This window comes from Aphelocoma coerulescens, chromosome 3 (genome assembly GCF_041296385.1).
Source record: "Aphelocoma coerulescens isolate FSJ_1873_10779 chromosome 3, UR_Acoe_1.0, whole genome shotgun sequence".
NCBI lineage: Eukaryota > Metazoa > Chordata > Aves > Passeriformes > Corvidae > Aphelocoma > Aphelocoma coerulescens.
In genome coordinates, this window is record NC_091016.1 from 57,191,252 (window position 1) to 57,209,902 (window position 18,651).

The following is an 18,651-nucleotide window of genomic DNA, read 5'->3' on the forward strand; positions in this document are numbered from 1 at the left end:
TACTCCTAAGACAACTACAAACCTGAGAGCTGTCAGCAGTCCATTTCTCTCCAGTGTCTCTCCTCCTCCTCCTCCTCCAGTGTTCCCAAAGGTTACATATGGCATGTTAGAAGGCACATCCTTTCCGGCCGCCTGAAGAATTTCTTATACAACTTGTTCCAGAATTTTGTTACCCATCATGCTTTTAATTTTTAGTTCATCTTCTACTGTTTCCAGATAATATCTACTCTCACATTGTGGATTTCATGAAGACAGATCAGATAATTCAGTCATCACCTTTGAGATCTTCTTAGGTACATTGGATACCTCTTTTTAACTAGGGTTTTTCATAAGCCTGCCGTGGTCTTTAAAGACAAACTCAAATGCCACTAAGAGATAGCCTTCCAAACTTAAGTTCAGGAATTACTGCTCAAAATCTCATTCCAAACAAGTATCAACTTGCTCACTTTTAAAGCAATCACAATGAGAACTTGCTAACACAGTTATGTCAGCAGAAAACAGGACTGAAGAATGAACAAGGGAGCAAATAAAATAAATTACTAGCTAGCATCCTCCTTCCCCATCTTAACCACACAGGTCCAGTTCTATCAACATTCACCTGTAGAGTGTAGTGATGCTAGACAGTAATAAGCTTTTTGAATTAACCAACTCTAAAGCAGACCAGACAGCATGGTCTTCTCTGTGGGTCACTGAAAATACAGTAGAAACCACAAGAAAAGGTAAGGATGAAATTTGTTTGTTTTCAAAGTTCATATGCCATGTAACTGCAGCAGAGCATTGAAAACAAGGCAGAAGAGGAAACAGAATATTCTTCTGCTGCATTTTCATTAAGAAACTAATTTAATTGAAAAAGGATGACTTGCCCTCACCTCCCCCTCCCCAAACCAATGCATTTCATGTGTTAGACAGATGACATATTTGGAAGCCTAGGTTAAAATGCGTTCTCTAATGATTCAACATCCCTAAGTACCAAGCTAAATTAAAAACATAAGCATGGAGCACAAGCAGCAAAAGGAAACTTGGTTGTAGGCAGTCCTCGAATTTATTAAGGCTAAAGAAAAGCATTACTATGAAGTGTCTGCCAAAGCCTACGGCCCCTGAAGTGTCCCACAAGACAGATCTGTATAGCCAAAATCAAAATTTGCCGTAATTTTTCTATGAAGAAGCACTGCACACTTACAAATCTAAAAAGATCTCAGTTCAAAGCATAGCAAAGTATCCCCATTAAGTCTCAGATCAGGTCCTATTACAAGATACTGTGGCTATAGAAACAACAATAATATCAGTAGCAACCTGGGAAAATCACAAAGAAAAGGTCAAAGAGCCGGTTTTGAATTTTTAGTGTTTTGGATGCATCCTGTCAACACATTTGGGTTTGCTCATCTTATACCTTACCCCTGATTTACTTCTCTACAACAGCAAGCTGCAGCAGAGCAGAACCTCTGCGCATCCAATGTACTGCACAAGACCCCCCACACCACAGGGAGTGCAGAACCAGCTTTATTTCAGGCACGTGAAGTTACAGCAACATAGCAACATTCCAACTTGGCACATGTATACAAAATCAAACAGGCTGGTAGAGAGCAGATACTCTGTTCACTCAGCAGTTTCAGGTACTCACTGATGTTAGGCAGCCTCTGGAGGTGGGAATGGCACTCCTGGCTTTCATCACTCAGCAACACTCACTTGTACTTAAGTGATGGCAGCTCAGTTCCAGTTCCTTTCAGGGACGAAGCAGGTGCGAGGGAAGCACCCTACCGAACAGATAATTGTTTGGGGATGGGGTACAACCACCGCCTCTAGGTTGATCGAATCTTTTCTTTTCGGCCTTTCTTAACACAGCATACTTTTCAACCTCTTCATTTTTGCCTTCCTCTGCAGTTTCTAACTGCAGTTTGTTCACCTCTTTTGGGACCAAAATCAGCTCCAGTGCTGTATCTTGTCTCCCTGGTGCCAAGGAAAACTGAACAGTTAATTGTTCACGTCTTGCAGACATCTCTTTTTAATACATCTCAGGATAGAATTTAGAAGAATCAAAGCATATGGTACTGTCACTACTATAGAGAGGGGTGCAGAACAAAGCTATTGCTCTTTTTCTTCTTTACCCTACAGGAACAAATGCAGGTTACAACAGAAAAAGAACTGGAAGACCCTTATTAGCTTTCTTATAAAAAGCAGTATATTTATCTCTTAAAAGTTAATCACTTGGTGGAAATTATCTTTCTGGTATGCACCTACCTCATAAGAAGATAAAGGAGATGAATTATCTTAGAACATGGTTCACTGATACTGGTATTTGTTGAGAGAACTAGCATGAGTTCAGGTAGGTTAAGAATTTGAGTGTCAGTTTAATTACCCCATTTTCCACTAGAAGGTTTACCATGTAATATCAAAAACCCCTTAAGCTGCAGAATTTGTGCAGGACTGATTTTAACTCCAGAGCAGCATCATGTTATATGTACCTTGGAACTGTAAAGTTTAAAACTGCTGGTTTTCCTTCTGAGCCCAGGGTTTTGTACATTCTGTGATGTGCTCAGAACACACTGGCACAGTTGCCCTCTGTTTAAGTAGTAAATCCTATCACATTCAACCCACATGTTTATATTGGATACTTGCAAAATGAGAGATATTAAGTAACTAAGCCTGGTTTTAAAACTTTTTATAATACTTCACAGCACTGGCATTCCCTTAAGTAACCTCACTACCTTAAGGTTGCTTCTATCCTTCCAATGCAATATTCACGAATTCACCCTGGGAGCCAATAATACTGGATTTGAATGTGGTGAGTGGTAGATGGAATAATTTATTCCTCTGTATGCACTTGTCTTTCTTCACATTAAGGTTTAACTCTCAAAATCGTGGTTGGCTATTGATGAGGCTGCAGCTAGTGCAGCAACTCATGGTTTCACCATTGTCAAAGGTATGTCATGCTGCATTTCAGTTTGCCCTTTACTTTAGGCTCCCTCCAGTAACTCCACATTCTATTTCAAAGTCTCTAGCGTGCTTGTCTTTTCCACTTACTTTGCACAGACACTTTATAAGTCACAGTATGAAAGAAAGGTCGTTTATAGCCATAACTGGATATTAATTTTGTAAAACAGGCCAGTTCTGCTGGACTGTAACACACAACCTCTTCACCGATGAGCTATCTCTGAGGTGCTCTTGCTCTGCATGCTTGCAGGAACTCAAACGGAGTTCCACCACGGCTCCTGCAGGTAACAAATTCAAATCTAGTTCATGGCATGGTCTCTTTGCCTGGAAGGAACAACATCAAGAAACACAGCATGCTGCTAGCAAACTCCTCCAGCAGAACCAGAGCTCAGCAGAAATCACTGTGTCATCTAAAATGACTCAAAGGCCTAAAATACTTTCCCTTACAGACTACAGTCCGTGTCTTGAGTCACAAATGGATCTTGTGGTGTTGAAGACAACAAGCCAGAGGCAATAACAGAGGAGGCCCAGCATAAAGTGCTCCCATTTCACTCTTCTGCACTTTGAAATCATTAATCTGACTTGCTCAGAGGCAAACCAAACCTCATTCCTGCTGACCAGGGCATGACTCCTTTTCATTTCAATGGAGGGAGCTTCTCCTTGCACCTACTGAAAATCCCCAGTAGTGCCAGCCACAAAAGCCTCCACACTCCCCCAGGACATCAGGATGCTGTGGGTGCTGTCCTGAGAACTACCTTTTCATAAGCACACTTGCCCAAGCTCCTCCTTCACCCGAATCACCATGATGTTGCCATTCTCACACAGACTTCTTCAACCCAGTCATGAAAACCTGTCCTCTTTGCCTGATGTTTTGACTCTACTTTTGACCACGTGTAGGCACATTCACAATCTGTAAAAATCATGGTTCTTATCAGAGTATTTCACTGCTATTTACAGTTTCCTGAACTAAACTTAATCCTTTTTTGAAGCCTGAGTAGAAGGCTGCCAGGACCTACCAGCTCATCTTCAAAATCACAAGGATTTCAAAATTATACTAGAATTCTTATTTGGTGGTTGTTTTTTTCAGTTTTGTAAGACTCCCCAGCACCACAAGTTCCAGATTTTTTTTCCCTTCAAACATCAGAGCTAAGAAAATCCTTTCAGTTCAGGATTTAAGAATACCATTAACAACTATAAGACTTGTGGTAAAAACGTGAGTGGTACTCAACTGAGTCTCAAGTCTTAGCAAGATTAACCAAATCAATTTGTCAGTTTCAAAAGATACTCCATCCTGTTACTCCCAGGCAGAAGGGCAGATTTTTGTTTTTCCACTGAAGGTTTAGGTCATCCAGACACAGATGCAATTGGATTTTGGTATTATAATCCAGTACTGCCTCCTAAAAAGATAATGAAGGTGGTTATGATTGAGTTGCTATGACCTTCTTGTATGCTATGCTAGCTTATGAATAACCTTCCCATCATGGAAGGAAGGAAAAGAAGAGAGGAATGTACTAGACAGCTGGAAATCTAAAACTGTAATCTCTAAGAGATATTCATGTGCTGTATAATAACCTGCACAGATTATTTGCAGGTGAACAAAGACAATCTCAGAATGGATTATGTTCTAAATTTCAGTGAAAGCACAGAGCTTTACTATCGTCAGAAATGGTGACGATTATGCCTTGTGTACTTTTTAGCTACAGTACGTGATGTAGAACAAAACCTACAGGTTGCAAATTTGGTGATATTACAATTTTTTCATTTTGGGTAACAGTGGGTAGGCCGCTGTGTTAATGCCAGAGGCAAGCAAGATTCACCTTTAACCACACACACAGTGTGGCAATTAAAGTACCAACCAAAAGACAAAATATTTTCCAAGCATCTTTGAAATAAAATGAAAACTACAGACTACTGTAGTAGTCACTAAATCTGCATACCTGCTGTCTCCCTAAGTCTTTCAAAATTTAAAGGCTGCAAATGCCAGGCTTAGTAAAATCCAGCTCACTACTAAATTTTTGCAGGACATCAGCATGCACAGTATCCCTCAAAGATTTATCATCTTGTGACAGGCAATCTGGCTTTAATTTCCCAAGTCCCTCTGTACTTCCACTTACAATCATTCAGCCTCCCCATATCAACACCTTTCTGATATACTATAAACTCAAGAAGTATTAAAAAGTAAGTAATCATCTGTATTTTGGTAAATCATGGAATCAAGTGATTGTTTTATCCTTAAGACTCTTGAGCAATAAATTAATATGAACAAAACAAACAAATCCGTGCTTCAGTACAATTAAAATACTTTTATGATCCAATTCACACTTAGAAGTACAGATTCAATTATAGCTTTTGAATGTATCTCCATACTACTATTGTGCTATATCATTCACCACCTACTTCAGTAGGATTGCAAAGAATTATGTATAGCAGACAATTGGAAAATCCTCCATAAAACCCAGATTTTTCTTCTCTTGAGATACTGTCATTTAGCAGGAATGAAAACACAGTTTTACAAGAACATAAACCAATTATTCTACAAATAGTTTACACTGTGTGCTGGTTTTAGCTAGGGTAGAGTTGATTTTATTTACAGTGGCTATTATGGGGCTGTTTTGCATTTGTGCTGAACACAGCATAAATATAGAGATATTCTGTTATAACATAGAGATTTTTTGTTATTGCAGGGCTTACACAGAGCCAAGGTCCTTTGCTCTTTTCTTTTGGCAAGTAGACTGGGGCTGCCTGAGAAATTGGGAGGAGATACAGCTGGGATAGCTGACCCCAACTGGGATATCCAAAGGGATACTCCAGACCATATGACATCATGCTCAGTATATTAAGTGGGGAGAAGGAGGAGGAAGCGGGGATGTTTGGAGTGATGGTGTTTGTCTTCCCAAGTAACTACTACACGTGATGCAGCCCTTCTCTCCTGGAGGTGGCTGAACACCTGCCTGCCCATGGGAAGCAGTGAATTAATTCCTTGTTTTGCTTTACTTGTGGGTGTGGCTTTTGATTTCCCTATTAAACTGTCTTTATCTCAGCTCATGAGTTTTCTGCCTTTTAGCCTTCCCATTTTCTCCCCAATGCCGCTGGTGGGAGAGTGAGTGAGCAGCCATGTGGGGCTCCATTGCTGGCTGGGTTAAACCACAACACACTGCTTCTAGTAAACTAAGGGAAGTGGAGAAATACTTCACAGGTTTTTTTAAATCATAGCATTTTACTGACCATACTAGGCTTAAAAGCTCAGTTTTACTGTAAAACAGTGCTTCAAGCTGTAAAGGGGATCTCCGTGGTTAAGGCACCTAATGAACTCTCTCTTAGTATTTCATCAGCCAGGTACCGAGTCTGGTGGCCATAGGAAATTACTCTATTTTAGTGTTGCTAAATTCTGACAATTTTTGCTAGCTGAAAATTTGTACACTGCACAATAATCTCAACTCCTCAGTTTATAAGGAGAATAGAATATTTTTTAAATCACTGAAATCCTTCCCAACCGGCCCTGGATTGCTTTAAAGATTATTCACCAATTTTTCATATACAGCTCAACCGAGGGTTTCAACTCTATCAGAAACACATATACTACTATTCATGCTCTTAAAATCCCTAGTAAGCATATAACCAAAAGGAAACAAATCTTGCTTGCTTCTAAGTGTTGTGGGGTTTTGTCTTGTTTTTTTTTTTAATTTGGTTTTTTGGTTGGTTGGTTTTAAATCAAATACTTCATCCCTAACAAATCAATCACTTAAGACTGTAGAGGGCTGAAGGGTTAAACCACGTTCTCATAAGGGATGGCTAGAACTAAAACTCTAGCTCAAATGAAACAGGAAGTATTCACTAAAAAAATAAATAATCAAAACTAAAAAAAAAAATAAACAGCTCTTGGCCATTATTTTAATATTGCTATCAAAATACTTGGAAAATATAACACTGACATAAACCTGATGAACATAAAAAGTCAATGTAAAGGGGGCAATGCTGAAATAATCTTTTAGTAAGATTTAAAGTCAAATAAAAAAGAATAAATAATCTAATTAACAATGGAGAGTGACAAGGACTGGGTACAGTATATACATACCAAAGGCCACTCAAGGATTCTGCGACTTTTTCCCATAGGGGTGAACATGGCGTTGGCTAAATTAAGGATTGGACTTGATGATCTTAGAGGTCTTTTCCAAATGATTCAGTTATGCTATGGTAGGCATGCTCCATAAAAAACCACGAACAATTAGCGTGTAATTACTAGCTAAGAACTGAAAGAATGGTGAAAAGAGTATTTATCCACTTTCCCGCTTTAAATCAATAAAATCAGATCAAATTTATTTTGTGTATGCCTTTATTTCTATTCATTTTGACCTGATCCTGACCCCCATCCATTTTTGCACTCATTTAAAGCTTTTAAGCACTATCACATATACCAAGCATAGGGTCTTGCTGACACCTAAACAGCTGCCAAAAGACGCTGGGTCCATGACAGGCATCCAAGGGAAAATCATCAAGAAAAGGTGAATAGACTACATCAATGTAATTTATCTGTAAGCTATGTGCACAGCTCCCTCACAAATAAATGTCATCTCTACTGAAAAAGGGACATATCCTGATGCTTTTGCCAAGTTCTCAGGGAAAAGCTTTCAATCAATAACAACAGTAGGTCTGATAAAGTTTGTATCCTTTGTCCTCCAAGGCCAGTTTCACCATCTTGGATAGAGCAAAAAATCTTGGTAAGATTTGATAAGGATTTGATTAAGTATTTGGTCCAAATACTGGAAAAATACACCCGCTTTATTTGCAGAAATGCTCAGACATTAAATATATCAAGTGAACACCATCAGTCATTAATGAACATCCATTTCAAAGGTGTTTTTAAAAACCAAGCTAGCTTCATCTATAGGCATCACATAAACACCAATATACAGAAAAAGGATAAACAAATGATCCCTTCGCAAATCTTTTAAAGTTTACATTTTCAGATGCTTATTTAAAAAAAAGCCAGGAGGTAGTGAGATAGAGATTTGAAATAGGAGAGAAGAGCCCACTTTCATTGGCACTGTAGAACCACTGGCAGTGCTTGTTTTGCTCAACTGTATTCCTTTTTTATCTGTCAAATTCTAACACCAGAAACACCAGAGGTGTGCTAGGGCTACTGGAAGTTGCATCTACCTGCAGAGAAGCACATACAGATCTGTCTTAGAACTCATGAAAAATCTAGGATTAGTCAATCTTGCAAAGTCTTCGGTGCCTAAGGACCAAAGAGGAGTGGCCTATGTTCATGTATTGGGTTTGCATGACAAAGTTCTGCTATTGGGGAGGGGCCTACAAGAGTGGCTTCTGTGAGAAGCTGCCAGAAGTTTCCCCCATGTCCAGCACAGCCAACACCAGCTGGCTCTTAGAAAGACCCATTGCTGGCCAAGGCCAAGCCAATCAGGAATGGTAGTACTGCCTCTGTGATAACATATTTTTAAGAAGCAAAAAAAGATATTGCACAGAAGTAATTTGTGGCCAGAGAAAAGAGGCATGAGAATATGTGAGAGGAGCAGCCCTACAGACACTCAAGTGAGCGAAGAAAGAGGGGGAAGAGGTGCTCCAAGTGCCCAAGATGAGATTCTCCTGCAGTCCATTATGAAGACCATGGTGAAGCAGCTGTGCCCCTACGGATCACGGAGGTCCACAGTGGAGCACAGATCCACCTATAGCCCATGGAGGAGAAGGCTACTGGAAGGACATGCTGACTCATGTAGAGAAGAGCCCACACTAGATCAGGTTTCCCAGTAGGACGTAGTGACCCCGTGGGGGACCCATGCTGGCTGGAGCAGTCTGTTCCTGAAGAATTGCACCCTGTGGAAGGAATCCACATGCAAGCAGTTCATGAAGAACTGAAGCCTGTGGCAAGGACTCACACTGGAGAAGTTCGTGAAGAACTGTCTCCCGTGGCAGGGATCCTGCACTGCAGAGGGGGAAGGCCTCCTCTCCCAGAGGAGGAAGCAGCGGCAGAAACATGATGAGTAATCCCCATTCCCTATTTCTCTGTGCTGCTGGGGGGGAGGAGGTAGAGAATTGGGAATAAAGTTAAGCTTGGAAGGAGGGAGAAAGGCGTTTTAAGATTTGTTTTACTTCTCATTTATTCTACTCTGATTTTGATTGACAGTAAATTCAATTAATTTCTCCTAGTTGAATCTGTTTTGCCTGTGACTGTAATTGGTGAGTGATCTCTGCTTGTCTTTAACTCATGAGCCTTCTGCTATATTTTCTGTCTCCTGTCTAGCTGAGGATGGGAGAGACAGAGAGGCTTTGGTGGGTGCCTGGCCTCCAGCCAGGGTGAAACCACCACATCCAGACTCATTACCTTCATATCACTGGCAAGGGTAACTACTGCTAATCTTCAGCAGGCAAGCAAACCTTTACTGGGGGAACACCTTAAAAGCTGGCTCACCTGGTCTTCAAGAAAGAACCAGAACCACACCAGCAATACTCAAGTACGGAAGTGAGCCAGGCTTTTGTTCTTTGCTTGCACTGAGAAAATTGCTGCTGCTACCTTCACTTGAAAAAACCAGACCAGTACCCTGATCTCCTGAAATGTGATGATGCTAATTCCTTATTCGGAGAACAAGTGCTATTTTCAGTTCTTCCACTGGGAAAAAAAACCCACATGGGTATTTGAAAAAATCCAAAGCTCTGGCACCTAGCCATGACAAAAAGCCAAAACTAATACGATTTCCAACAAATACTGGAATGTACTCTGCAAAACAGCTACGGTCCAGTGCGTATCAACTGCTGGTGGCCTTCCCCTACAGCTAACTACACACTGCCCATATTAGCTACCAGTCATTTCAACCCCAGGCAATGCACTGTTGTGCATTATCACCACTTCTAGTTTTTAAGCATTTTGTAATGAAATAGCTTAAATGTTGGAGTCAGGACTGATTTATTCTGACACGTTTCTGAATGTTGAATTAAAGCATGCATAGACCTTAACCATCTGTTAGTTTAAATGAAGGCAGCTATCAAGTCATGTGCATGGAGGCTACCTGAAAGACAAAAACAATTACAGCAAATTTCACTCACACCCTCAGACTTCACATTTCAGATATGAAGCTGTAAGAGGGTAAATAACTGCACTTAGCCAAAAATGCAATGCATGAGATTTACAAAGCAAGAGCATCTTAGTTCAAAACACAACCCCAAGCAAATACCAGGAAATATCTGGGGATCTACCAATTCCCACCCATGTTTTGATTACAGGAATAAAAAAAAACAAAACAAAAAACCCCAAACCTCAGGAATAAGCAGGCTTGTCCAAGGGATGATCAAAATGATCCATATTTTATCAATGTTTTAGAAACATGGGCAAATACTTCAAAAAGCGAAATGCTTTTAACTTACAGAAGGCTGTATAGCCTGTTACTCCATTGAGCTTTTCACCAAGCTTTCAAGAGTGAGGATGATTACAGGAAACCCACAAACTTTACTGACTGGAAGTAGCTAATCAAAGAGTACCAACCCAACCAATCAATTGTGTACATATCTATTCAGCTGGGCTTTCTACAGACAACTGAGCTGCAGCATCCAGCTGCAGCTGGATGAGGCTGTGTGAACATAGCCCAAAATTACATGTTTAGACAGGCAAAAGATATTTCCACAATGTAAAGAGGAAAGTATCTGGGTTGAATAAATCTGTCCAATTGCTACTGCCCATTGGAGTATGGATCCCATCCACAGCATCATTAATTGGTAAAGCAAAATTCCTAAAGAAAAAGTACCAAAATTATCTGAATAAAGTTTTCAAGGTTAAAAACTCTTATCTAGATGACAACATTTTCCTTACTAGAACAGCTTGGCATTTCTGAATGCTAATCCAAGCATGAGAAATACAGGTTTGGAATAAGCATTGCTTTATTCTTCCAAGCAGAGTGCTCACTCGAGACACGACAAACATAATTCTTTACTTCACGCAGGCTGCTGTACTCCTGGACAAGAGGAGCAGCTGGTACTAAAATTTAAAAAAAAAAAGTATTTCAAAAGAACCAGAGAGTACTATACAGATTTTAAATGTGAAACATTTGCTTAGCCTTAGAATACCCGTGTCCCATCTCAGTTTGCAATGATAAACACAACAGGTTGATTTTGCCACTTCTGTCTGCATCCATTTGCTTTTGTAATTGAGTAAACAAAAAATTGAGTAATTTGTGTTGACAGGAAGAAAATCAAATGTATATCATTTCTCCAAGTGAGCTGTCTGAATTTTAACAGTGTACAAATACCCATATATCAGCTGAAAATAGCAGATGTCATTGCACAGCTAAAAGGTGAAGAAACCCAGATTCCTGCCTGCTTTCATTGGTAACTAAGCTAAGTGGAATTGCTTTCCACATTATCCTCCTTCTGCTGACTGAGAGCCAACTGTTTCACTACACTGGTGCACACCTGTGGTTGATCATTTCGACTCAAGGCCTGCTGGCTCAGGATGTGACTTCATGGTCAGGTGAACAGCGATGAAGGAGGGCTACCCACCAGAGGTGGTATTCACATCCACCCCATCTCTAACTACTCACACTCACCTGCTGCCCTAGCATCTATGGTGGGCCACATCAGTGAAATAATCTGTCCTTTTGCACAGTACATGTCTGTACTGTGCAAAAGGAGCTATAATAGGCCGGAAAGACAGGTAAAATATAGTATCAAATCATGTTTTAGAGAACAAACCAACACAGGGTAAAACAAAGGAGAACAAAACAGGAAAGCCTAAGGGTCTGCTTCCACTTTTTTCCTCTTGAAGAAACTGTCACTATGCCCTTCCTAACCTGAAATGTCATCAGGTGCCATGGTGATGTGAGGGAAAAGCTTATGCAGCACAGTCACATATGATAGGAACAGTGAACCTTATTCTTAAAAAAGGGCTCATTACTCAGATTCATTAAATTTATCCTACTGACTTGCTTCAAGTATTGTGTTCATAGCAGCACCCATGTTCCAGGAACTGCTGCCAGCCAAAGGCCACCTTCACCTGCTGGATTAGCTCTAACTGCAGCGTCTTGGTTTTTTACACGAAAGTGCTGACAGACAAAACCAGCAAAACCCTGCCTCCCCTTGAATCAATGACAAAAATTCCATCAGCTTAATCACAATGAGTTTTAACCCAAGTTACTTACAAACACCTGAAAACACTTAGGGTGGAAAAAGTCAGAAAGTCCACGTGCTGTTGATGTAAACTCAGCAGAGTTGCTTGGCATACAAGTAGACATAAAATACGTTAACAACAAAAGCCAAAAAAGTAAGGATAAAGCAAACACAAAATAACAGCAGCTTACCTTTTGAGGTGGTGGTCCGTGGTCATCCAAATAAGTGGAATTTCCTACAAAAAGAAGAAGGATGGAGATAAACAAAAGCCATCCAATGCAACTTCCAAACTTTCCAATTCATGGAACCAGTACACCTCTATCCCACTGGTTTTGTGGTGCCAAATAATTCAAGGAAAATAAATTCCCTCAGCTTTAATTTTTGATTAAAAAGTAAGTTATTTTGACTACATTTGTAATACAAGATTAGATGCACATTGTCATCTTACCAAAAAAATTATATGGCCCAAGGCAGTTTTAATTAATCAATCAATCAATCAATCAATCAATCATTATTCAATCATTTGTATGACAAAAAATTGCCAGGTGCATCCTTGTACATGTTAAGCAAGTAAGCACAGTTAACTGGAAAAAAGTTTTCTTAAATAATCAAGTATCAAAGGCCTTTATCAGATTTCGGTCTCATGGAACTGACAAGGATTCACTTCTCTCTCTTCTAACTGTTTTTCCAACCTCCAAGCTACTTTTTTTGTTCTCAAACAGTACTGATTGAATGGGAGTTGTATTCTGATGTAATTGCACCTGCCTTTTCAAGATTCTCTTTTAATTCAGACAAAAAGCTTCAGGGAAAAAAAAAAGCTTCTGAACAAGTCCACCCTTCTTAGTCAGCTACAATAAAAAAGGCAACAATTTCAGACTTTTTACCCATTCCTTACAAACACACACTGACACTTAAAATACACACTCCCTCATACACATAGACCATTTTCCCTGTAACTGCCCTTCCCAAACCCTTCTCCTGAAGTATTAATCACATGCTTTCCCAACATCTTCCAGCAGATGATGAAACCTTGCAGCACGCCTAAAAGTTCCCCTTGGGCCACACATACCTCTCCTCTCAGTCATCCTCCTACCAAAGACAGCAAAAATACCTCTGCTCTAACCTTACATCAGTATGAAGCATGAGAATAATTTTTACAGGTGCTTACTAGACATCCAAAAGTCACACAGAAGAGGACTTTAAAAAGCTTGTCCTGCTCATGAGCATCTCTGCTCCTGGGGTGTTGAATAGGCAAAAAAACACAAGCTAGTGGAATACAGCGTCATTTCAGAACCAAAGGACTTTTTGCTTGACAATCTAGCCAAAACCCTTGTTTTTCCAAGTGCCAAAAAATGCCCCCAGAGGTTTCTGGATCCAGGAGGCAGGAAGGAGATGTTTGTGTGTGTTTTATGGCTACAGAACAAGGAAGTGAAACTTAAGTGTGGAATATTCAATAGCACCCACACCAGCGCTGGGAGTTGTTTTTAGCAGGAAAAGCAGGTGGCTGGAAGTGGAAGGGCCCCCATTCCCTTGCCCGACTCTTGGGGGAGGTAGCTGCCACCTGGACCACATCATCTTGGGCGGAGAGAGCCTGCCAGCCACCACTGCTGCCACAGCATGATGGATTTCTTTGTACAACAAAAAGTTGAGATTACTTCTCAGAAATATTTTGCTTTCTGTTTTTCCACTTGTTTTCTGGCATATGTTATAAAATCAAGAAAACTTCAGTCAGAAGGCTTCCAACTCATCTAAAGGGAAGTCCCAATACCCCAAACACGTTCTTTTACAGATGTACGTACCTTGACCTTGGAAGAGTCTGAGCAACTACAAAAGCCTGAACAGTAACTTTTTGATGGTCATTTGAAATCACAAATCATCTTCTGAAGCATATCAGAAACTATCTCTCTGTACATTTGACACAAATACCCACCCTTTGAACAATCCAGTTACTTAATTTAATGCCATAGATAATATGGCTGATGCCCTACATTCAGGATAATTTCTTTATTCATTCCTCTGACATGATTCTAATTGCCAGGGAAGAAATTCAGCTCCCAGACTACTAAAAGAGATGGCAGTCTGGTTTTCTGTTAGAGTAGCTACTCCACACACAGTGACATGGACTTGAAAATAAGCATTTCTCCTCTCAGTTAACCTGGGAGGAGAGCAAGGAAAACTTCTCATTCAGGATTTACCTGAATCCTGTAGAATCAGGCTCTCACTAGTTCATAGCAGCTTCCTCCTCTTTGCAATTAGGCGAGCAGAAAGACACTTGTTGATAAAAACATTTCTGATAGTTTTCTCATCGTGTCAGGAAAATTGCTTGACTTTGATACATAACAAAGTGATGCTTGTTGTCTAAACAAGTTAACACACTTGAGAAGTCAAACATTAGATGAAAACTACTAATTTTTAAAAAAAAATTAGCAAAACTTTAGGTTTTGTAATTGGTATTAAAGTGGTTACAGGAGTAACAATTTTTTCCTTGTCTCCCCAAAATATATGCAATTTATGCTTACCAAAATAAAAGAAATATTAGCTACATATGTATTAACTACCTTTGCCAATCACATATCACAGCCAATTTTGCAGTAGAGAAGGACTTGAATTACCAGTCAAGAGCTTATACAGCATCTTATAGAGCAGCATCGAGTGTCAGAGTTATATTACAGAAATATTTTTGAGATATTCCTTAAAATCAAAGAGCTTATAACTAATTCACCTCTCTGTATCAGTAATCTATGTTCTTAGTATGAAGACTGCATTTTCCTTCCTTGGAAATTTTTTAATGATCAAAATTACATGAAAATATCTCTAGCTTTGAACATACGACCTGTAGATTTGATTTCTGTAATCAAAATGTTGTTTTTTTCACAGCACACTCTAGTTACTACTGTATCCACTTAAAAGACAAGAGTACAATTACGAGCCATTTTATAAAGGTTTTTTTTCATGGCAGTTGCTTGCTCAAATTCAGAAGCTGCAAACTGATAGAAATGAATTGCCAGGCAAACACAAGTGAGGAAGGAAACAGAGATTTGAAACCTGGTCACAATAACTCACAATGAGCAGAGGAAGCAAAAGCTGCAGACAAGTCTCCACACCCTTACACTGCCCCAAACTCCATGTGCAGAGCTAGCTCCTCCTTCTGCTCCTCAAGCACACAAACCAGAGTCAATCTTGGCGTCCACGACTTGCCACATCAATTTAACAGTCTGAATTCTTTTGGGTTCAAGTTTTAAATGAGAATTTGTTTTCAGTAATAAAAGCAGAACTTTTTGCTGCATGTTTCATACCCTACACTAAGTAAAATACACTAAAATAACTCCACAAATCCAGCTGCAATGGAGTGCAGCAGCAGCCTGTGAGGTACACCAGCCAGCTCCTTAACCCCATGAAGCCCAGCACGTGCCCTCACTGACCATCGCATTATAGATCTTGGCTTGCTTCCACTCTGTCTGCAAAACAGGGGCCACACTACAGGAGCCTTCACAAATGCAGAAATATAATGAAAAATATGCACCTATGCAAAAGGCCTGAAGGAAAGATGATGACTTTCTAACACAAGAGGCCATGAAAATCTTATTAAGTATGACTCCCAAGCTGGGTATTTACAAGTTTTACAAACCTAAAACAGGGCAGCACTTCTACACATAGGGCTACTTTTCACACAATCCATATCAGATTAGGTTAGTTTAAAAACAATTCAGCATTATAAAAATTGCAACCATGGAAGCATACAAGGTAAAGCCAATCTATGAACCACCAGCTACTAACAGCTGACGTAGTAGGAGAGCTGCACAGTAAAAATCAGGGACTTAGGAACTGATACCAAAAGCACCAAAGGTACATAACCTCCACTGTTTATTGCAATTGCACTAATAAGCTGATCTAAGATGGAGAACATTATCATGCAGCTTTTATACGCTATGGCACAGACAACACGTGTTTGATATCAGTTAGTAAGTGCCACAAGAAGAGAAGAGGCTTTCTGCAGTGGAAATGATAAAGTCGTAGAAGAGAGAGTCATGCTTCCTCATTAGGCATCTTGTCCATTGCCCCAAAGCAACCTATGGCATTAAATTATTAGGATGACTTCTCTCAAGTCCTTTAATAAAGCTTTAATAAAGACATTATTACTTTTGTCTGCTGACCAACAAGATTATTCTAGATTTTTTTTTTTCCTGGAGAGGAGTATTTACTCTTCAAGAAGGAAATTTTCTGCCTTCTAGAAGAAGTCTAGTGAAAGTCTAAGGCATTAGAAACAAGTCAGACAAAATAATCAAGTCTCAAAACAAGTGGTATTATGCATTCCATAAACATGCTCCACAGCACACTTGGGCTGGTTGAACATGTCTCCTCCAGACTCTGCCAGAAATTAAAAAAACCCCCATCAGCTTATTATAGAAAATGGTGAATACATGGAGGCCATCCAAATTTTTCCATAATTTACTATCCTTGAGGTTAGGTGAAGCAGCTGTATGCAAAATCTTTGGGGAAACCTTGTGGTTATGTTCCTTTTTTCTTGGAATCACTGAAGTGTGGGGGTTTTGTTTGAAGCAAGCCAAGTTTAAACAGAGATAGATGGTCAGTCAACCAGGATTAAGGACAAATATTGCTGTGTACAGTTCAGAACTACAGATAACAAAATAATTGCAATTCTGGAAAAAAACCTTTCCAAAAAATGACTGGGGAGTACAGGAATAGGAAGTAAATGGACTTATGTGTGAAGACCCTTTTATAGCAACTGAAATAGCGTAACTCTACTCGAACAATTCAGATATCCCATGGAAAGAATTGTGTGAAGATAGGGAGAGAAAGCCAACACTGAAAATGTGGAGTTTGGACTATTTTTCTGGAGCAGGGTTTTACCTTGTAGGGAGTCACAAGCAGCAGTCTAAGGGAGCTGGGACCCAGCTAATGCCAAATTTAATTTGTCTTGTAAAAATCCCTCTTTGTTCTTTTCACTTGGCTACCACCTCACACTTCCAGGCACCAATACAGCCTCTACTGGCAAACAATCCCTTAGACCCTCTGATGTTTAAAGGAAAGGAACAATTTAATAGTTGTCTGAGGAGTCTTCTGGTCTGGAAATCAGACTTTGAAGAAGAATTTCCCCACCAAGCACCTCTAATCATTAAGAGCTGCACCTTCAAAATAAACTGAAGTGCCAGTAAGTTATTAGAAGGGGATAAACTCTGCTCTGCTTCCTTTGTTATTTTTTTCCCTCCCAGTTATGCAGTGGACATGCTTAGAAATTTCATATAGATGTTTACACATCTGAAATAATATGATTTTCTTGGTCATCATATCATCATGTCTTGGAGCCCTTTGTGGTCCAAAGGCAGGAAAGGGGTTAGGAACTACAACTTGAAAACTAGCAGATTAGCAAAATGATGTTTGCCCACAGCTCAAATCTAACTTAAAAGGAAAATCCCTGCTATTCCTGAGGTCAGCACAGTCACACCAGCTTTGACACAGGAAAGTTTTTCCAGGGGTGTACACAGAACGTTAACACAGCAAAACATAGCAAAACCCCACTGACCAAGCTGCACTAGAATACAGAGTGACTTATTGCTGTTTCTTCCATCATATGTAAAAAAGCTGTGTACCTACAATTGGTTTCCTCTGTGCAAGACTAACATTCTATCAAAATTTTCATTTCTGACCACAGAAAAAAGGAAAATAAACATTATTTTTTAAAAATATTCCTCAATGGATTTTTTTTTCTTCCTTTCTTACCTTTAAAATAATTTTAGTTAGTCTTAGTTTTTAAAATCATAAATGCAATAAAACCCCCACTACCACAAACCAACCTACAGGCAAAAAACAAAACCAAACCAGCACCAAACCCACATATTCAATTCACTCTACATCACTGCACACAATGAAGGAAAAAAGGTGGAACATGACAAAAATACCTATTTTGCTTTATTACCCAGTGAACTGAACCCTAGAAACTTCATCATGATATAATTCAGATTTGTTTACCTGCAAGTTTCATAGTTCTAACACAATTAGAAGAGAAAGTAGCACATTCAAGGAGAGTTTTTGAAAACTCACTGGCAATTCTGCATATGCATTATATATGGAGGTACCACTGATACGGATACAGATACGAAGGGTGTGAATAACAGGAGGTTCTATATAATATACATCAGATGGTCCTCCTCTTGCAAAGAGAGGAGACTGCAGAAGGCAAACTATTCCAAAAACACAGATCCTCTCTGAATTGTGAGCATTTTAAAATGTATAGAGAGGTGTGTCATTTAATTGTTTTGTTAATAAACTGCTTTAGTAATACTGGGGGAAGGGAGAGAGGAAAAAAATTAACATTAAATAAAGAAGTAACACCAGCCCCACCAGGTACTTTCCTGCACACAAAGGAAAAGCACATATACAGCTCTGTTGAGACACTGTAGAGAAAACCTACCAAAAAAATAAGGTGCCATTAAGCCAAACTATTGCAATTTTATTTTACTTCATTTTGCTATGAAAACAAAGACTGTGATCTATCTTTGTGGCCAGGCAGCTCTTTACTAAATGCACTTTGAAGACCTATTAACCTGCTGTTAACTTCACTCCAGTTTTCAGATGGTTCTTAAATTC

At 39.5% G+C, this 18,651-nt stretch overlaps 1 protein-coding gene across 2 annotated transcripts in view; it reads right to left on the reverse strand.

Annotated features, from left to right (window-relative positions):
- The window catches only part of UST (uronyl 2-sulfotransferase), a 166,529-nt gene that overhangs the window by 97,411 nt on the left and 50,467 nt on the right, over nt 1-18,651 (reverse strand). For both annotated transcript variants that reach the window (XM_069010404.1, XM_069010405.1), the window contains exon 2: nt 12,234-12,277. In XM_069010404.1, coding sequence (XP_068866505.1) covers nt 12,234-12,277 — 44 coding nt within the window. The remainder of the gene's footprint in view (nt 1-12,233; nt 12,278-18,651) is intronic.